The sequence below is a fragment of the Salmo salar genome, chromosome 09 (genome assembly GCF_965601325.2).
Source record: "Salmo salar chromosome 09, fSalSal1, whole genome shotgun sequence".
In the NCBI taxonomy this organism is placed as follows: Eukaryota; Metazoa; Chordata; class Actinopteri; order Salmoniformes; family Salmonidae; genus Salmo; species Salmo salar.
In genome coordinates, this window is record NC_138299.1 from 142,370,634 (window position 1) to 142,392,339 (window position 21,706).

At 44.0% G+C, this 21,706-nt stretch overlaps 1 protein-coding gene across 1 annotated transcript; it reads left to right on the forward strand.

Annotated features, from left to right (window-relative positions):
* The first annotated feature begins 6,506 nt into the window (after nt 1–6,506).
* Nucleotides 6,507–21,187, forward strand: pipox (pipecolic acid oxidase). The gene is made up of 8 exons (XM_014215031.3): nt 6,507–6,710; nt 7,739–7,887; nt 9,793–10,003; nt 12,215–12,397; nt 14,139–14,291; nt 14,971–15,120; nt 18,687–18,762; nt 20,681–21,187. Exons 1-8 carry the CDS (start codon nt 6,603–6,605, stop codon nt 20,809–20,811), a joined length of 1,161 nt encoding a protein of 386 aa, XP_014070506.1. The 5' UTR covers nt 6,507–6,602; the 3' UTR covers nt 20,812–21,187.
* The last annotated feature ends 519 nt before the right edge of the window (nt 21,188–21,706 follow it).

The window sequence follows — 21,706 nt, forward strand, 5'->3', positions numbered from 1 at the left end:
AAGGTTGTACAAAATGGATGGATTTCAATACAATGTGTGTAACATGAACATAGTCTTAGCATTCTTAACACCAAATTCCATTGAACAGTAGAAGTTACCTATGTAAGTTACTAAATATAAAACAATCCTTTTGTAGGTTGATTCTACCCTTGGTCCCCCTGTGTTTTTCATTAGTGAATCTAAGCTTGTCTGGCAGCTCCAGAGGGAGAGATATCGACAGCTGTCCCTACCTACCACGTTGAGACACAGGCTACCCAGAGATGTGTTATTTAATGATGGCGTGTGCACTATTCCTGGAAGAAATGTCATAAATGGAGAGTTGAAACGCCTGGCTTAATAAATATTCCAAATATTTGCAAACAACATATTCCACCAAATAGCTACAGTTGAAGTCGGAAGTATACATACACCTTAGCAAAATATATTTAAACTCAGTTTTTCACAATTCCTGACATTTAGTCCTAGTAAAAATTCCCTGTCAGTTAGGATCACCACTTTATTTTAAGAATGTGAAATGTCAGAATAATAGTCGAGAGAATGATTTATTTCAGCTTTTATTTCTTTCATCACATTCCCAGTGGGTCAGAAGTTTACATACACTCAATTAGTATTTGGTAGCATTGCCTTTAACTTGGGTAAAACGTTTCGGGTAGCCTTCCACAAGCTACCCACAATAAGTTGGGTGAATTTTGGCCCATTCCTCCTGACAGAGCTGGTGTAACTGAGTCAGGTTTGTAGGCCTCCTTGCTGGCACACTCTTTTTCAATTCTGCCCACACATTTTCTATAGGATTGAGGTCAGGGCTTTGTGATGGTCACTCCAATACCTTGACTTTGTTGTCCTTAAGCCATTTTGCCACAACTTTGGAAGTATGCTTTGGGTCATTGTCCATTTGGAAGACCCATTTGCGACCAAGCTTTAACCTCCTGACGGATGTCTTGAGATGTTGCTTCAATATATCCACATAATTTTCCTCCCTCATGATGCCATCTATTTTGTGAAGTGCACCAGTCCCTCCTGCAGCAAAGCACCCCCACAGGATGATGCTGCCACCCGCGTTCTTCACGGTTGGGATGGTGTCCTTCGGCTTGCAAGCCTCCCTCTTTTTCCTTCAAACAGTTCTATTTTTGTTTCATCAGACCAGAGGACATTTCTCCAAAAAGTACAATCTTTGTCCCCATGTGCAGTTGCAAACCGTAGTCTGGCTTTTTATGCCGGTTTTGGAGCAGTGGCTTCTTCCTTGCTGAGCGGCTTTTCAGGTTATGTCGATATAGGACTCATTTTACTGTGGATATAGATACTTTTGTACCCGTTTCCTCCAGCATCTTCACAAGGTCCTTTGCTGTTGTTCTGGGATTGATTTGCACTTTTCGCACCAAAGTACGTTCATCTCTAGGAGACAGAACGTGTCTCCTTCCTGAGCGGTATGATGGCTGCGTGGTCCCATGGTGTTTATACTTGTGTACTATTGTTTGTACAGATGAACGTAGTACCTTCAGGCATTTGGAAATTGCTCCCAAGGATGAACCAGACTTGTGGAGGTCTACAATTTCTTTTCTGAGGTCTTGGCTGATTTCTTCTGATTTTCCCATGATGTCAAGCAAGGAGGCTCTGAGTTTGAAGGTAGGCCTTGAAATACATCCACAGGTACGCCCCCAATTGACTCAAATTATGTCAATTAGCCTATCAGAAGCTTCTAAAGCCATGACATCATTTTCTGGAATTTTCCAAGCTGTTTAAAGGCACAGTCAACTTAGTGTTAAAGGCACAGTCAACTTAGTGTATGTAAACTTCTGACCCACTGGAATTGTGATACAGTGAATTATAAGTGAAATAATCTGTCTGTAAACAATTGTTGGAAAAATGACTTGTGTCATGCACAAAGTAGATGTCCTAACCGACTTGCCAAAACTATAGTTTGTTAACAAGACATTTATGGAGTGGTTGAAAAATGAGTTTTAATGACTCCAACCTAAGTGTATGTAAACTTCTGACTACAACTGTATATGGCAGATCACTGGTTTTATAAATGCAAGGTTACACATTAACATGTGGACTCATAAATGCACCCACACGCACACGCACACACACACACACACACACACACACACACACACACACACACACACACACACACACACACACACACACACACACACACACACACACACACACACACACACACACACACACACACACACACACACACACACACACACACACACACACACACAAATATTACCACTTATCCAAGAGTGCACTCCAGAAGTGAAGGTAATCCCGTTCTCCCTCCCTCACTATATGTGCATCAAAGACCAGCCATTAAATTGTCAGAAATAGGGCCATGGAGAGACGGAACCTCCACCATCTAATCCTAAACCCATCCATGTACAGAGGAGAGGAGCAATCCAGTGGAATCATTAGCCCAACGGAGACATACAGTAGGGGGAAGGGGGAATGATTTGGGTCAAACAGAACAGATTTATTCTGGGAGAAATGTAAAACATTTGCTCTTATGGTGCACCATCACATAGCCTATAAGACCCCAGTTTTGTGTTTATATTCTCTTGCCTCTACTGGCACAGCTCCCAGTTGAAAGATACTCAGTCTGTGAGGCAGAGGGGGGTAAGCGCAAACTATTTATTATTCATGGACTTCAGTTATTCATTAGACAGACCTGAGCCTCCTCGTGTAATGGCATGGGCAATCATGAATATTTACACCAGGTACTTTATATTTAAACATGACTTGGTATAAATAGCTGGCCGTAAATGCCAGGTAAATAGCACTAGAATGGTACTAAAAGGTTCTGGCTTGTGCGGAATCTTATTTTCAAGCTTGACCTTTTCCAATATGGAGCTGTACTACATCTTGTTTTCTGGGTGACAATCTATCCAGGTGACCAAAGAGCGAAAATGAGGAGAAGTCTAGAAGCATGACAGTAGCCATACATGAAACATTTAGACCTAGCACCAAAATCTACCAAGCACTGATATTTTTTGTCTAAACTGTAAAGGTCGCAAAAGGCCTACCTGAACATTTTCTCGGGAAACTTCTAAGTGGAAAATGTAAACAGAGCTTACGTAATAGAATAGTTCCCAACATCAAAGAAATGTTGAATGCAAATCTTTTTCCCTTGAGTCACTAAAACTTCTGCAACAACATCATTTTTATCCATTCAAACAGCTCCTGATGTTGAGACATGGTAATGTTCCCTAGAATGTCCTGACACTGCCGTTTTATATGCTGCTAGCTGCAGGCAGAGCAGAAAGGGGAGCAGACTTTACAAAGTAAAGAGGTAAATGCCGTTCATCATATTACAGCAGGGGGTGTTTCGCTGGTGTCTCAGCGGCACTCTTCTGCCATGCGCTCGCAGGGAGTAAACTTTCACTGCCGGCAGATGGTGATTTCAGTGTCCCAATAAGGCTTTCCAGTCGTAAACAACACAATGTCTCATTTCATCTCTCCACAGTGTTTAGCAGTATAGCTGGTCTCTGGCTGGGGAATAAGGCCTGGCTGGGAACAATCATGACCACCAGCGATGCCACTATGTGCAGGCGATGGACACATGATCAGGACACACATGCCTCAACATGAAATAATAGCAGACACAGGTAATCTGGAATTGTACATTCACCATATGGTTAAAGGATTAGAGTGTAAATAGGGTTAAATGCAGATGGCTAATGAAAACCTAGTCTGCCTAAATATACTGTCATGTCAGCAAGTCTCATCAGAAAACATGAAACATTTTCAGTCACTCTTTTAATCATTCTAGCAACAATCCAGTGGGGGTGTGACAGACATAAAGAGGAAGGATGTGCTCTCTGCCTGGTTAATTAGGTGTGATATGGCAGCCCAGAGTCTGTGGGGGGGCTCACCCTTCAGCTGTGCATGACAGGGCAGAACAGTGGGGCGTGACCAGTTGACCCTCTGCAGGCCTGATGTACCACAGGACCCATCTGCTCAGCCTGCTGTCCTGCCCACTGTCCACGCCACAGACCATAACCCTGTTACACACAGAGCCACCACTATGGTCAGCCCTCCACCCTCCTCCACCCACATCCCCAACCACCCGTTACACACAGACCCACAGCTATGGTCAGCCTTCCACCCTCCTCCACCTACATCCCCAACCACCCGTTACACACAGACCCACAGCTATGGTCAGCCCTCCACCCTCCTCCACCCACATCCCCAACCACCCGTTACACACAGACCCACAGCTATGGTGGGTTGCAGATATATGGTAATAACAGGCTACTAACACCCTCAATAGCTCTAATTCCATCCAAATCATGACCGAGTTCCTGACCATTTCATTACCAGTAGGTTAACTACTGCATGTGCTTAAAAATGAGAGGGTCTCGATATCATTTTCATCAGGTCTTATCATGTCACAGTGTAGGAGATTGAGATTAGTATCTTTGAAATGACACTCTTCGTCTCAAAAAGTGTGTTGAAAAGAAGATACTTTTGGTCAAAAGTGTCAGGGTGTGAGTTTGCAGGGGAGAATGTGCTGGGTGCTGTTGTGTGTTTTTAAAGGAGATTGTGCCTCACCTCGGCACCATGGTCCCTATATTCTCCTGTCTGTCTGTCTGTCTGTCTGTCTGTCTGTCTGTCTGTCTGTCTGTCTGTCTGTCTGTCTGTCTGTCTGTCTGTCTGTCTGTCTGTCTGTCTGTCTGTCTGTCTGTCTGTCTGTCTGTCTGTCTGTCTGTCTGGGGGTCGATGGGGATGAGCTATCTGTGTGCTGATCGATTGCAAATGAGAGCCATTCAGAGAAACGCGTTGTCTGTCCACGGAGTGAGAGAGAGAGAGAGAGAGAGAGAGAGAGAGAGAGAGAGAGAGAGAGAGAGAGAGAGAGAGAGAGAGAGAGGGAGGGAAGGAAGGAAAATCAATGTGCTGTCCTCTCAATATATGTCACAGCCAGACCAATTCTAAGCTGCAGAATGGAAGGTTGTGTGCAGTTGCAAATATGATTCTCAGATAGCAGGTGGCTGGTAGCCTAGTGGTTAGAGCGTTGGACTAGTAACCGAAAGGTTGCTGGTTTGAATACCCGAGCTGACAAGATGAACAATCTGTCAATATGCCCTTGAGCAAAACACTTAACCCTAATTTGCTTCAGGGGTGCCATGCCACTAGGGCTCCTGAGTGGTGCAGCAGTCTAAGGCACTGCATCTCAGTGCAAGGGGCATCACTACAGTCCCTGGTTCAAATGCATGCTTTATCACGTCCAGCTGTGATTGGGAGTCCCATAGTGTAGTGCACAATTGGCCTAGCAACAACTGGGTTTGGCTGGGGTAGGCTGTCATTGTAAATAAGAATTTGTTCTTCACTGACTTGCCTAGTTAAATAAAGGTTAAGTAAAAAAAAAAAGAAGGCTGACCCTGTAAAACAACACATTTCACTGTTGTTATTTTGTTGTTCTTATTTTTTAGGATGCCAATTTGGTCAGGATGTGACTCTATGTAAAAAATTAGAGTTGTGAATTCTGGAAATTAAGTAAGCTAATGAAAAAAGACATTAGCACAATTTGTTTGTGCCTGGTTGTTGGTTGAGTTGGAAGATACTATCATTACTTTTACACTAACCCATAAATGGTGTCCCATTATTGTAACCATAAGAACAATTGGAGCATGGAGATGTCCTCATAGCAAATTGGGAAGGGGGACCTCGTATAACCATGGCAACAGGAACATGATCAATCATCTTAGATAGGCCTAGCTATCTATGGCTCTGTCTGAGCTAACTAACCCTTGGTATATTTGACTTAGCTGCCATCTAAAATGAGTGAGAATACACTATTTCCCATGTATTTGGCCAACAAGACTGACCCTCTCAAAATGTTCAAGACAAGGGGGTTACAAACTTGACATCTCTACTAATGTTGTATAACATGTTTTCCTCTTGCTGTTGGAAGTGATACAGATTGGAAATTGTATGAAATGATGAACTTTAATTTTATTTTAAATATTAGTTTTTTGTCAAATAACATCATTTTGAATTCGTAGACCCGCTTGGTTCTCCATGTTCACAAGCGCACCGCAATTGTATGGAGGACTGACCAACGAAACAGTTTTGTAGGCCTACAGCTGATTTCTTCGGCAACATTTCTTCTGAATGTGGATCATATAAGAACAAGAGCTTTTAATTCTGTAATCTTATGTGTAATTTAAATACGGCCATATTAAGCATGCACGCTGTGGGGAGAGTTGCCGCGTTCAAAACAACTGGGAACTTAGAACTGGGAAATCTGACATCTCCGACTTCAGAATTCAGTGCTTTCAAAACAACTGGGAACTCGGAAAAAAATGAGCTCCGACTGGGAAAAATCGATCTGAATGGTCATCCAACTCGGAATTCCAAATCTTTCTAGTGCTCCGACTTTCCGACCTGAAGATTACTGAAGTCATGATTTAACCTCGTATTATTCGAGTCCACAGTTGTTCTGAACGCCGCAAATGTAGTGTAGACTTGAGCATGCTGTCAGTCGTTGTTACATAACGGAAACTTTGGCCAGGGGGCTAAAGTCGTGTAACATAACACGGGTCAAATGAGGAGTCGCGGTGCGCTGTGAATACAGGCTACATCAGACTCAAGACATGTCTTCCCAAGACTACGACTGCATAGTGATAGGAGCCGGGGTTCAGGGCTCGTTCACTGCCTATAACCTTGCGAAAAATAACAAGAAAACACTTCTACTTGAACAGGTTTGTAATTTATAAAGCGATTTGGCAACAGTTACAACTTGTCCACCAACAACACAATTTATATGGTGTCAACTCCAATGCAACGAGTTGTTGGTAGTCTACATTTTTTGTAATTTAGCTGACGCTTTTATCCAAAGTGATTTACAGTAGTGAGTGCATACATTGTGATGGTCCCTCGTGGGAATCGCCATGTCTACCAACTGAGCCTACATCGCATAATTGCATGTTTGACGGGGTTATTATTTATTTAGAAGTGATAACGTTTTTCTTTGTATTTTCATATTTGGACTGGCCTAGGTATAGTTTCAGCATGTTTCAACCTTCCATGTGAATATGCGGCAATTTCGAAATGTTATGTGTAAGCGGTTTTTCTCTTGTTATGTCAATCACTGACAAGTCACTAAAACAGACCACGTCAGCTAACATTTTTTAGATTGGTAAATTAGTCTAGACACCTATCTATTTTTTTTAATGTATTTTAACTTTTATTTAACTAGGCAAGTCAGTTAAGAACAAATTCGTATTTACAATGACGGCCTACCCTTGTTCAGGGTCAGAACGACAGATTTTTACCATTTCAGCTCCAGGATTCGATCCTGCAACCGTCAAATGCTCTAACTACTAGGCTACCTGCCACCCCTTAGTAATATAGTAATCATGTTAGAATTACTGACAGCCAGGGGGCCTGACCTCCAGGGGGCCCCCATTGATTTTCTTAGTCACTCACTCAGAAATCAAATGAACATGGCAAAATGTGTAGAATTGCAGGAAATTTGCTGTGAAACTGCAAAAGTTTCTCTCCACCCCATGGCAAAATGAATAGAATTGCATGATTTATAAAACTGCTAAATCTTCTCTCCACCTCATGGTACAACGTGTAAGATTGTGCAAACTTGCTTTAAAACAGCAACGTTTTCTCTATGCTCCATGACAAAGTTTTGCTTAGGGCCCCAAAAGGCTAGGGGAAAAGGTCCTGTGAATATGACAGTGGCAACTCCAACTCTGTTTCTGAATGCCTTGTTCCTCAGTTTGTTCTGCCGCACTCTCGTGGCAGCTCTCATGGCCAGACACGCATCATCCGCAAGGCCTATGACGAGGACTACTACACCCACATGATGGAGGAGTGCTATCAGCTCTGGTCTCAGCTGGAGAAAGAGGCCAACGTCAAGCTGTACAGGTGAGTACCTTAAGAAAAGTATAAGGTCTGTCTCAATAGGGGGAAGCAGCGTTAGAAGAACATTGTGAAAGCTTTATACCAGAACACTGAGATTTGTCACATTCAATCTGTTTCATCAGTGTTCAAGCAGCAACTCAATCTGAGTGAGCTATAGATGGATGACTTTCTCATTACCTCGCACGTCACTGAATCGCCCCAGACAGCTCCCTGCCTGCCTTTGAATGTGGAACAAGGATTTTTCATCTCAATAAAGCCCAATTGTCATTCCCAGAGCGAGGAGGGTTTGTTCTTGTAAATACCACAGCAGGATCAAAGTTAGAGCCAGACAGTCAGAGCCTCCAACCTCTGCCTCCCCACCTAAAGCTTCCCTGAACCATTGTCTTAGTTTGAAACCCATTTTGGTTGTCAGTATCAGTCAGCTGCATATCAAATTGATCATTATATTGTTAGATGACTGATTGATCAATCACCAGTCTTCTACCGCACCCATGTTATGTTCCCAAGGCAAGCACACAGTAGCTATAGATCTCCCTCCCTCGGAGCAGCCATCCACGGCAGATGACTGATCGGTCCCCACACTAAGGCCACCTGTGCCCTTGGGCTGGCTAAAACTGCAGCACAATGAGAAATGTTGAAGCTATGGATGCGTGAATCTTTCTGAGCAATATGCATTTGTATTTCTCAGCCCTGGGGATAGACTTTGAGATGGGTTGGACGATAACCAAAAGCCCTTTGACTACAGGCCATTCTGCATAGTGGTATGGCCACACATACATTGCAACCAGCAAACCAGTGTCACTCAGTCATCACACATGTGACATGGGTGACATGGAAGCATGCATCATGCTTAGGACCTTACATGCACTCACGCTTCGCTCTCTCCTTCGTTCTAACACACATGTGCACACACAAACACACACACACACAGTCACACACACATAAACACCCACTCCTAAAATTCTCTGATGAATGGGTAAGGCCGTTAGCAGGTGCTGGCTGATGCGTCATGTCGGTTGACAGATGTTGGAGCAGCCTTTAGAAAGCACTGTTCTCATAGGGCAGGGCAGCATCCATCCATCAACCAGACTGCTGCATTAGGGCCCCCTGTGTTTTATAACCTTTCACTCTGAGATCCTATAACTTACCACAGGCTAGGATTTTACAACATTCATTATTCTCAGTGTACTCGGTTTACAAACTGTTGTTTCATCAGATTGCCTTCATTAGATTAGATTGTAAGAGGCCATCTGTGACCTAATTTACAGTATACTTACAGGTAAGCTGTTGATTGATTGACAAGACATGCTGTACGTTGTAGATGTTAAGGTTCAAACCACTTACAAATGTGACGACTGGGTTTTCACCAGGGTCTTCTATGTATCACACACAGAAGGTTGGTTGTCGCCTTAATTGGGGAGGACGGGCTCACAGTAATGGCTGGAGCAGAATTGTTAGAATGGTTTCAAATTCCATTCCATTAGCGCCGTTCCAGCCATTATTATGAGCCGTCCTCCCCTTTAGCAGCCTCCTGTGGTATCGCAAGACTGTGTTAGTCTGCTGAGCTAAAAGCCATTAGCTCGGGGGGCTAACACATGTCTTCAGGTCTCAAACATGGTTATTCATCATGTGAGCATGGTTCTCTGGAACACAATCATTTTAGTTTAGCGCTAGAAGATCCGCATTATAGTGCAATTGTAATTTAAAGGTCATTTCCGGTTGAGCCAACATATGTAACGTTTACCGTGAATTCAGTCTCTGTAAACCCGGAATCTGGATTCTACATTTTAATTGTGCGGATTTTCCGCGATACGGATTGAATGTAGGCCTTAGTTTATCTTAGTTTATTTATTTCCACAAATGAAAACAGGACATTCACTACATGATGATTAGGACCTCCTCTCTCAGACGTACAGGTCTGCTAGTGATGGGTCCAGAGCAGGGGGACTACCAGGTGTTCAAGTCCACCCTGGAGAGGAACAAGGTTCCCATAGTGATCCTGCCGAGGGAGGAGTTCAGCCAACACATCCCCCATGTTAACCTGTCCCAGGGAAACGCAGCCCTGGTGGACACCACTGCCGGAGTGCTGTACGCTGACCGCACACTCAAAACGGTACAGGTAAGATGCTGTACGCTGACCGCACACTCAAAACGGTACAGGTAAAAGTGCCAAACGGTTTGGTATGTATTGCTGTAAAAGGCATTCTGGATTATGTTTACATCCTAGAGGAGGTCGTTATTACCAGATGCAGTTCATAGATTAGCCATGTACCTTTAACCCACATTGTCTCAGTGCCTCTTCTGGGGTGTGAGATGACCTCCATAAATACAGGTTTCCCTTTCCTTTAGTGCTGTCCTGTTTGTCCTTTATATTACCCCAATGAGTGTCAGACTCTGTAAGCATCATTCATTAGTGTTTATCAGCAGCTAGGTAATTGTGTTTTGACCACTAATTAGGAAATACATGATGGCTTGTACACACAATTTGGGAATACTGTATACGGCGTGAGGGAGACAGATAGACAAAGAAAATATGAACTGAACGATGACAAATAGCTCTCATATACCATATTTCATTCATATGCCTAGGTACACATACTACAATGACAAAAGTAGTATTTTTTTTTACAACGATAACAACCTACATAGGAACTTTTTATAGCATTGAATTGAGTTTATTCAGACATTGGCAGGGAGAAACAAAGCGCTGAAGAGAAACAGCCTGAAAACACCAAGTGAAATGCTTTATTATTTTACTACTACCTCGGAACAATTATCCTGTCTTGTATTGATTGAACAGATTTGTCCTCTCTGTTGTTCAGATCAAGCATAAAGCATACATTACAACCTGTCATCAGTCGTGATAATAGACGTGTCTACAGCCGCCAAGATTACCACCATGCATTCTCACTCTGTCTGTCTAGTTTCATAACCTAATATCAACATTCTGTCTCACAATCTGCCAGCGTCGATCGTTATTCATTGATGTTTTGTGAAGGGGTGGGGTGTCTGTGTCTTTGAGAGTTTGCACATGTGCACAACCATGAGTGTTTTTTCACTAATCGGGCAGTGGTGATTGTAGCATGTAAATCTTGGTGGGGCAAACTAAAAAAAGTGTTTTAGATGCATGCCATCAAAGCCACTACACAAGACAACACAACACTAAACAATACAATACGGTGACAAACCGTCCACACAAACTGTTAGGGCCTACATAAAGCTGTCCCAACAGTAGAGCTTTCTTTTCAGCACCATGGAGTGAATCCTTACCACCACTACACCTGGCTATCAGCGGAGCCTTGTCTGGCAGCGAAACAGTTCATTCATTTACTGCCTTTAAAAAAAACATAGCTGATATGGCTGACTTGCTTAAACAAATGTGGTTTCTACTGACAATTGAGATGTACAAACTATGGCATAAGGGAACAATGAGCGCATAAGAGGCAATACGTCATTTCGATGAAGACATTAATGAGCGAGCTAGGACAGACGGAGTCAATATAACTGTTCAGCAATTTCAAAATGTACAGCGACAGAATTCATAACGTGGGCTGTTCTTACAATATTATCCCTGTACACCAAGTCAAAACCGTAGGATAAATAAGGGGGCATATAAGCAGACAATGAAAGCTCTTACAATATTCGATGATTACATTTCTCTAAAACAGGCAATAGGCTACATGTGCACCACCAAATTATGAGGGGGAAAGGGACCAAATTATTAAGGTTAGGCACATGGGCTACTAACAGCTTACTACAACTTACCAGCTACTACCAACTCTAGGAAGAGTCTTGGTGATTCCAAACTTCTTCCATGTAAGAATGATGGAGGCCACTGTGATTTTGGGGACATTTAATGCTACAGACATGTTTGGTATCTTCCCCAGATCTGTGCCTCGACACGATCATGTCTCGGAGCTCTATAGACAATTCATCACAATCAGCAGATAGGTTGTATCTCTCAGGCTCTACATAGGCATCCAGGTCTGTTACCTGCACTCTAATCTAGTAGATATTAAGACTGCTTTATTACGGTTTCAGCTGCCCTGCCTCTTGGTTGTCTGTCTTATACCTGCCTAGACATCCACATTCCACTTCCTGTTAAACTTTAATTAACCCTCAACGGAGGAGAAGTTCACCTCAGGATTTGTTGTGACTGGGATGCTTATAAGGACTGTAAACTTCACTTGCATTGTGTTTGGTTTATTTACATGTTACCTGCTTGATACTATTCCACTTCAGTTACTAAGGTTCCTCTGTGTCAGTTTGGTCTCACTCATTTTGAACACACCTTACACTAACCGTAACCGTTCTCTCTCTCCATCACCAGGGACAGTTCCAGAAACTGGGGGGTGTGATCAAGGACGGACAGAAGGTGATTGACATCACACCGGGCTCTGTGGTAACCGTGACGACAGTCAGTGGGGTGTACAGAGCTAAGCGCTTGGTGATCACAGCTGGACCCTGGGCCAACACCCTGCTGTCCCACACAGGCCTTCAGCTACCACTGCAGGTAGGCTACTCACTGTAGAACCAGCCAACTCACTACCTCTAACATGACCTCACACTCCAATGCACTGCAGTGGAATCCAGTCCACTACTGTCACACAAGGCATACTATGATATGTTCCATATCTTTGATATGGTCAAACCGCAGTGTCACAGACGTTATGCACTCAAACACAAATAGACAATAAGGCAGTTGCAATTGAGCTTTATGGATGTATTTGACAACACAAGATTTAAGAAAGGATTTAAAGCAGAAAGGATTTTAAGCTCTATTCCAGAGTTCAGCACGCAACCATAAAACCCATACCCCATCACATCATTAATGTCAGTAGATAAGGGCAACATTTTGTCCAACTCCAGGTCGAAAAACAAGTCCAATCTCCCTCAATATAGGCCTCTCTCCCCCAGACTATAAGCAGGGGGCGATGACTCGCCATAGCTCTGGTTGGTTCACAGCAAACCAAGAGGGAGAGTCTGTAGCCCAGTGCTGGCGGAACACTCGGTCTACTATGAGGAATAAACGAAACAAACCCATTCCTAGACTATCTTTTACACAGGGCGGTAGGGAGGGAGCCAGCCAAGCAATCTCACAATATATCACCCACCCAAAAGAAAAGGTGATGAAAAAATACTGGCCGTTATTTAAGTCGAGAATTGGAGTTTGTATTGGAATTGCATTATTCAGGATAGCGAGAGGGGCCCGTGGAAGCCATGCCCGAGTGAGCACATAGAGAAAGTATGAGGTATGAGCTTGCCTTAAATACTGCTCTCTCTCTCTCTCTCTCTCTCTCTCTCTCTCTCTCTCTCTCTCTCTCTCTCTCTCTCTCTCTCTCTCTCTCTCTCTCTCTCTCTCTCTCTCTCTCTCTCTCTCTCTCTCTCTCTCTCTCTCTCTCTCTCTCTCTCTCTCTCTCTCTCTCTCTCTCTCCACCTACTGAATTTTGATGGCCCCCAGAATGAGACGGCTGCCTGTTAGTTTATTAAACTGAAAGCTAGCGAACATTGTGTCCTTATTACCATGTACTGGGAAGATGTTATTTGTCTGAGTGTGTATGCATTTCATTAAATCCCCATTCTCCCTGCCGCTACACCACCGCTACCTTTGTAATTGCAGTAGGATTCGATACAACGATGGTAATGGGTAACATCAAATCAATTTTATTTGTCACATGCGCCGAATACAGACCTTTACAGTGAAATAAGAAATGAAAGTAACAAATAATTCAAGAGCAGCAGTAAAATAACAATAGCGGGGCTATATACAGGGGGTACAGGTACAGAGTCAATGTGCGGGGGCACCGGTTAGTCGAGGTTGTTGAGGTAATATGTACATGCAGGAGGTAGAGTTATTAAAGTGACTATGCATAGATAATAACAGAGAGTAGCAGCAGTGTAAAAGTGTCTGTGTGGGGGGTGGGGGGTGGGGGGGCAATTCAAATAGTCTGGGTAGCCATTTGATTAGATGTTATGGCTTGGGGGTAGAAGCGCTTGGCGCTCCGGTACCGCTTGCCTTGCGGTAGCAGAGAGAACAGTCTATGATTAGGGTGGCTGGAGTCTCTGAGTCTTCTTTTTTAGTCTTTGAGGGAGGAGGGAGGGGGAGGGAAACGTCTTCCCAAGTGCAAGGATCTTCTTTAATCAAATCCCTAATCAAACTAAGAATCATTTTTATGGAGGCCTATGCCTGGGCCCCGGGTCCTTGCACTGTGCTGATGACTGTCTATATGTCTGTTGCTTCCCTGATTAATTAGGTGATAAAGATTAACGTGTGCTACTGGAGGGAGAAGATCCCTGGCTCCTACAACGTCCAGCACCGCTTCCCCTGCTTCATCCAGCTGGAGTCAGAGGAGGCCAAGCATCACATCTACGGCCTCCCATCCAATGAGTACCCAGGCCTGATGAAGGTTTGGGCTTGTAGATACCATAATGTCCCACACAAGATTCAGTGATGCATTTGCTTTAGGTCTCAAGCAAGGTTACTAACCACACAAGCATAGTTCACCAAACCACCTTTATTACACTGTTTCCTAGTCTTATTATGTTGAATTTAAATAGAAATACATTCAACTTTTGCTGAGCTCAGAAGTAGGGCAGCAACACTGTCAGCCCCCAAAGTTCTCCAACACTTCCGGATACATAATCACAGGGGAATCTTGTCTGTGTTGCGCTTCCATTTTTATTCTATTTTGAGCATGATGGCAAGCCAGCAGGAGTTGGGAGAGTAATAGCAGCACCCAACATGCATGCAAAGGAGAGGGACAGATGGCTGTGCCACATCACATTATTCACTCTGTGGTGTAGTCAACAGTGCTTTGTAACCCATGTACTGTAGATAGATGGCTAATGCTCGGTCAGGCTAAACCATTTTTATTTACCTTTCAAAAGAAAATGCTGCCACACTTTTAATTAGCTTTCAAAACAAAATGTGGACACTTCATAGAACATTGCATTTACATGACATAGGCCTTCTACTGTTCTACCTGGGGTCGATGTTCCTGGTATGTGCACTCAGACTCTAATTACATTCAATACAGTTCGTTTGCATAAAGGTCAGTTGATGTTGTTTTTCTTCTCTTTTTGAAGATTTGCTACCACACGGGCGCTGAGACGGACCCTGATGAGAGAGACAGACAGACGGACAGGGGGGACATAGACATCCTACAGCGCTACATCACCCGCTGCTTCCCTGGTCTGGTGCCCATCCCTGCTGTGGTGGAGAGCTGCATGTACACAGTGAGTGTTACCCGTTTCAGAGCTGCATGGGGCTCCCGAGTGGCGCAGTGGTCTAAGGCACTGCATCTCAGTGCTAGAGGTGTCACTACAGACCCTGGTTTGATTCCAGGCTGAATCACAACCAGCTGTGATTGGGAGTCCCATAGGGTGGTGCACAATTGGCCCAGTGTCGTCTGGGTTTGGCTGGGGTAGGCGGTCATTGTAAATAATAATTTGTTCTTAACTGACTTGCCTAGTTAAATAAAAAATATATGTACACAACGTTAGCATGTTAACATCTCTGCTGTTTACTGTATCCTAGTAATAGCCATAATACAGTAATGGCCCACAATGGCAATTTACTCTGAACAATTAGAATGCCATAATATTTTCAGTTGGGCTTCATTATTTATAATCTAAAAATCTTTGATCTTCCCACCAAGGCAAGGTACAGAATAGAAATGGGATGAGGGTGGTTCTGGAGTTGAAAATGCAGAGAGTGTCACGTCCTGACCAGTAAAGGGCCTGTTTGTTATTGTAGTTTGGTCAGGGCGTGGCAGGGGGTGTTTGTTTAGGGTTAGTGTATTTCTATGTTATTTCTAGTTGGTCTATTTCTATGTGGTGTTTATTGGGTTGACCTTCAATTGGAGGCAGCTGCTTCTCGTTGCCTCTGATTGAAGGTCCTATTTATAGGGGTGTTTGTTCTATGGGGGTTTGTGGGTAGTTATTTCCTGGTTTAGTGTTTGTTGCACCTGACAGGACTGTTTGGAGTCGTTTGTTTTGTATACGTGTTTATTTTGTTTTTCCTTCTTCAAATAAAAAAGAAGATGAGTATACATTTTCCTACTGCATTTTGGTCCACTCCTTACGACAATCGTGACAGAGAGAGATCCATTGCCCTGTTTGCCATGCCAATCACATCACCTGCTGCACGACTGCATTACCTTTGGGATTCAAACACTAATGGAAAACATCACAGACACTGAATATCATTGGAAACCACATGTCATTCCTGCCCCTTAGTCAGAGTAGCCTACTGCATGGAGAATGGGGCACAGTAGGGGAGAGTGGGGTAAGTTGAGCCATTTTTACATTCAGCATCACTCCATCAACATATATTTCAGGATGTTGTGTATCCCAGAAAATAATCAGAATTCATGTAAACATTACAGTTTTGAAAACATAGCTTGTCCGGGTATGGGGTAAGTTGAGCTGCCTACAAATTTCTGAACTCAATAAAATATTACCACTACCATTTAAAACCATGTCTATCTTTATTTACCAACCACAATCAGTTGTCTTTTAAGCATATTTTAACAGACTTAACATCTAACAAACACTTTGTACTTTTTTAAACACTTTTATTAACATAGGCCAGGCCCTGTAGTTACCTCATATCCCAGCGATAAGGCCTTGCATTATGCCTGGGAATCATTTTTTGGGTTAACTTGCCATTGGCTCAACAATTGGTTGAACATACCCCAAGGCAAACGTTTTGACTATATTAGCCCACATAGCTAAAAGGATGCACTATCTTGCTAGGTTTAGGACCTCATATTGAAGCTTATAGAGACCCCGACTGATGTATAGAACAATCTTTATTTTCTACTTTGGTTTAGATACAAGCATGAAACCATTAATACATTTTTCTTTTTTTTTTGTATTTTCACCCCTTTTTTCTCCCCAATTTCGTGGTATCCAATTGGAAGTAGTTACAGTCTTGTCTCATCGCTGCAACTCCCGTACGGACTCGAGAGGTGAAGGTCGAGAGCCATGCGTCCTCCGAAACACAACCCAACCAAGCCGCACTGCTTCTTAACACAATGCCCATCCAACCCGGAATCCAGCCGCACCAATGTGTCAGAGGAAACACTGTACACCTGGCGACCGTGTCAACGTGCATTGCGCCCGGCCCGACACAGGAGTCACTAGTGCGCGATGAGTCAAGGATATCCCTGCCAGCCAAACCCTCCCCTAACCCGGACGACGCTGGGCCAATTGTGCGCCGCCCCATGGGCCTCCCGGTCGCAGCCGGCATTAATTTGACTTGTTGAAAATCTGTTTTTGGACCTACCCTATTTAAACAAAAGTATGTGGACAGCCTTTCAAATTAGTGGATTCATCTATTTCAGCCACACTCGTTGCTGACAGGTGTATAAAATCGAGCACACAACCATGCAATCTCCATAGACAAACATTGGCTGTAGAATGGCTTTACTGAATAGCTCAGCAACTTTCAACATGGCACCGTCATAGGATGCCACCTTTCCAACAAGTCAGTTCGTCAAATTTCTGCCCTGCTAGAGCTCCCCCGTTCAACTGTAAGTGCTGTTATTGTGAAGTGGAAACGTCTAGGAGCAAAAACGGCTCAGCCGCGAAGTGGTAGGCCACACAAGCTCAGAGAATGGGACCACCGAGTACTGAAGCGCGTAGCGCATTAAAAATCATCTGTCCTCGATTGCAACACTCACTATTGAGTTTCAAACAGCCTCTGGAAGCAACGTCAACACAAGAACTGTTCGTCGGGAGCCGCACATATGCATAAGATCACCATGCGCAATGCCAAGCATTGGCTGGAGTGGTGTAAGGCTCGCCGCCATTGGACTTTGGAGCAGTGGAAACGTGTTCTCTGGAGTGATGAATCACGCTTCACCATCTGGCAGTCTGAAGGACGAATCTGGGTTTGGTGGATGCCAGGACAACACTACCTGCCTGAATGCTTAGTGCCAACTGTAAAGTTTGGTGGAGGAGGAATAATGGTCTGGGGCTGTTTTTCATGTTTCGGGCTAGGCCCCTTAGTTCCAGTGAAGGGTAATCTTAACTCTACAGCATACAATGACATTCTAGACGATTTTGTGCTTCCAACTTTGTGACAACAGTTTGGGGAATGCCCTTCTTTTTCAGCATGACAAATCCCCTGTGTACAAAGTGAGGTCCATACAGAAATGGTTTGTCAAGATTGGTGTGGAAAAACTTGACTGGCCTGCACAGAGCTCTGACCTCAACCCCATCGAACACCTTTGGGATGAATTGGAACGCCCAATTGGAATGACCAACATCAGTGCCAGACCTCACTAATGCTCTTGTGGCTGAATGGAAGCAAGTCCCCGCAGCAATATTCCAACATCTAGTGGAAAGCCTTCCCAGAAGAGTGGAGGCTGTTAGGGGAGCGAATGAGATGCTCGATGAGCAGGTGTCCAGATCATTTTGGTCATGTTGTGTAACTTGCTTACCACTTTTCCCATATGGTTTCTTCCTTCACAGACTATATTAAATTATATTTGGTCAAATGATACATTTTGTGTATGGTTTCCTAGAAACAAGGGTGGCTCAACTCACCCCACTGTCCACTACTGAATATCATCTCCAATCCCCAAACAGATGGCAGTTGGTGTCCAAAATGGACAGGATTTATTCTTCTCAGATGAGTTTCTTTAACCAAGCTGCTCGTTCCCTCAATGTTTTTCTCTCTCTTTCCCTCCCATTCTCTCTCGCTCCCTCCATCATTACCTTAGTGACACATTTCGCCTGAATTGCCTCCCCCTCTCTTGTTCTCTCTCTCCCTTCACCATATCTTTCCGTTGCAGGTCACGCCAGACAACCATTTTGTCCTGGACCTCCATCCCACTCATAGTAACATCGTCATCGGAGCAGGTTTCTCAGGTGTGTACGTGCTGAACATGAGTATTGTCCTCTGAGCCTTTGTGGCCCGACATAACATGTCCCGCAGCCCCACATCATACCCCAACATGACTGCATCCATAGTGTCATTCACAACCTTCAGTGAAATAGTGGATGTGTGTGGATGAGCACAAGCCCAAAGAGTTAGGTTTTAAAATGTTTTTTTTCACCACTGAGACCCGGCACACACTCAGGTCCAGAGTGGTGCTGAACATCACAGAGCCCTCTGTATCTACTTCAACTCTATGTACTGTAGCTGTATCTTAGAGTGAGATCTTCACCCTTCAAGCCGGCTGTGAAGGGTGAAAAGTTGCGCTATGAGTCCAGACCCGTTTTATTCCCTAATTAACGTCTTTGAGATGCTCTCAGGGCCCAGGGGCCCTCTCTGTCTGCTCTCACTCTCTCTGTCTCTCTCTGTCTGTATGTCTGTCTATGTGGTGCGTGTGAGGCAGTGTGGGGGCTTCTCCTCCCTGGCCCAAAGCGCCAACGGCTGGGGTCTCCTGGCTCCTGTTCCATCTGCTCTGATAGCCGCCTCCTACAGTAATTATATGTATAATTCATTTCCACTTGTAATAGCTTTTAAAGGACCTGGCTGGCACACAGTGCAGTTGGCTGGTGAGAGAGAGTGTGCTACAGGGATAACAAGGAGGATTAACTCCAAGGGTTAGAGAAAGCCATTTGACAAGCCACATAATCAATACAAGGGAAAGTATGAATTGAAGAAGTGTTTTGCTTCTGAACCCATTGGTCCCTTGGTGGTGGAATCTGAGGGTTAAGACATTTTGATTTTCAAGTCCTTTTTCTATGGAAAATTAACCATAATAGGATGACTGTTCATCGCGGTCTATTACCCTGTTCTGCTTGCATTTACCATATTATCAGTGTTTTAACCATGTGTTCTAGTAAAGACTGTGCAGCACTATGCTGTGTTCAATCAGTGCACAGGGCTAATCGCAATGCTACAAAAAACTTGCAGCTCCTCTTTCTCCTCTCCTCTGTTTGAGTTATCAAAAGCCATGGGCACAAGTGCTTTAAAGCAAGTCCTGGGGGTTGCCATGGTTACAAAGGCACCCAGCTGGTTTGGGCCTGCCATTGAGGGTCCATCGCCTCTTCCTACGAAAAACGCATGCGGCGAACTGTCAGAGTGACCTACAGTTCGTTCGCTATAGCCCCGGATGTAAATCGCTGAGGCTTTTATGACTTCAAAGCCCGTCTGGATCCATGGGAGCTCTGAGAAGTTTATCAGGCAGAGACAAAACTCACGCAAGGCATTCTTAAGCCTGGTTGACATTCAGAGTTTTCCTTCCCCTCAGACCCATAGCAACAAGAAGAATCCATCTCTCCTGAGTACAGCGTCAGTTTCCTCATCTCACCCCTAGGCTGACAGCTCACGGCAGGCTCATCGCTGGAAGGAGTGACACATCTCCTTAATTTATCTCTGGCTTGAGCCCACTTAAATGAATAGATGCCCTGTGACGGTCAGAGCAATAGCTCCTGTCCTCTTTGATGTGCTCCGTCATGCAGGGCTCAAACAGACGCCTGACTCAGACAATGGGCCAGAAACACACAAGCTATTAATAGAGGCCCATTGTGGTGTTCCACAAGGTGCAGGTTATATATTTCAGCATATTATAGACTCTAGACAACCTGAAATGACACCCTTTGCCCTATTTAGTGCACGATTCCCCCCTTTATAGAGCCTATATAAAGCCTTTATAGAGCCTATATAAAGCCTTTATAGAGCCTATATAAAGCCTTTATAGAGCCTATATAAAGCCTTTATAGAGCCTATATAAAGCCTTTATAGAGCCTATATAAAGCCGATAGGGTGCTCTTGAGATGCAGCCTCTGAGTTTGAGGACATACCTGCCTCACTTACTGTGATTGGTTCTCCCCCCAGGTCACGGATTCAAGTTTGGCCCAATCGTTGGCAAGCTGCTGTGTGAACTGAGCCAGGGAGAAGTACCCTCCTATGACCTCTCCCCCTTCAGAATCAGACGCTTCCAAGCCCACTCCAAGTCAGCACTGTAGGATCGGGACCGCTGGCTTTAACAACCATTTCCTCAGGAACAAGACCTTTACAAAATGAAGAAATGAAAGGTTTTCATACCAGTGTGTCTGAAGCCTAAACAAACAATGGCCGTTCGTAAATACTTACTTTTCCAGCTAAGTGCATTTGTAATGCACTTTTCTGTAATGCACAAAATAAAATAGCAAATAAAAAATAGTTTAAAAGAACAAAACAAATATATCTAACCATCTCATGAAAGCAGCAATCAAAGTCTAAGAGGAAGGCCATAATGGTAGGCCAGCTGATAGAGAATGTAAAGTCCAACTATAACATAGTTGTACAACTGTAAACGCGTTCATCTGTGACAAATGGTATTAAACTTGGGAAAAAATGGTACCCTTATTGGCCCGTATGATTTTATGCATCACTACCTCTCCCCTTCTCACTCCCCTGAGTGAGGCCTTTTTCAAGTGAAGCACATAGTTAAAAAGACATCAGCCATGGAGCCATTTGTCTTTGCGCAGCCAGCTGTGTGTGTGTGCAGTGTGCAGCCTTCAGCGGTGTGTGCCTCTGCCTGTACCTTTTTCCCCATGTAAACATTTTAATCACTAATCAGCCAGCCTGTTACAATGGTTGCCAACCACAGCCATCAGCGGGAATGAGAAAATGACACAGCGAGACGCAGAGAGATCAGCGCACCACTCAGTCCCTCAGCTCTAAGTGACTTTGAATTGATAGAGAATTAGGAGAACATTAAACATGAAAACGCAAATATTCACCCAGCAATATTCAGGGGGAAAGGACACACTGGAAAATCTGAACATGAATGCATGGGATACCCTTTTAATAAGCAGAGTAACTTTTGAAAGTAGTGCCCATTTTCTGCCTCTCTATGGCCAGTTAGCCAGCTTCATG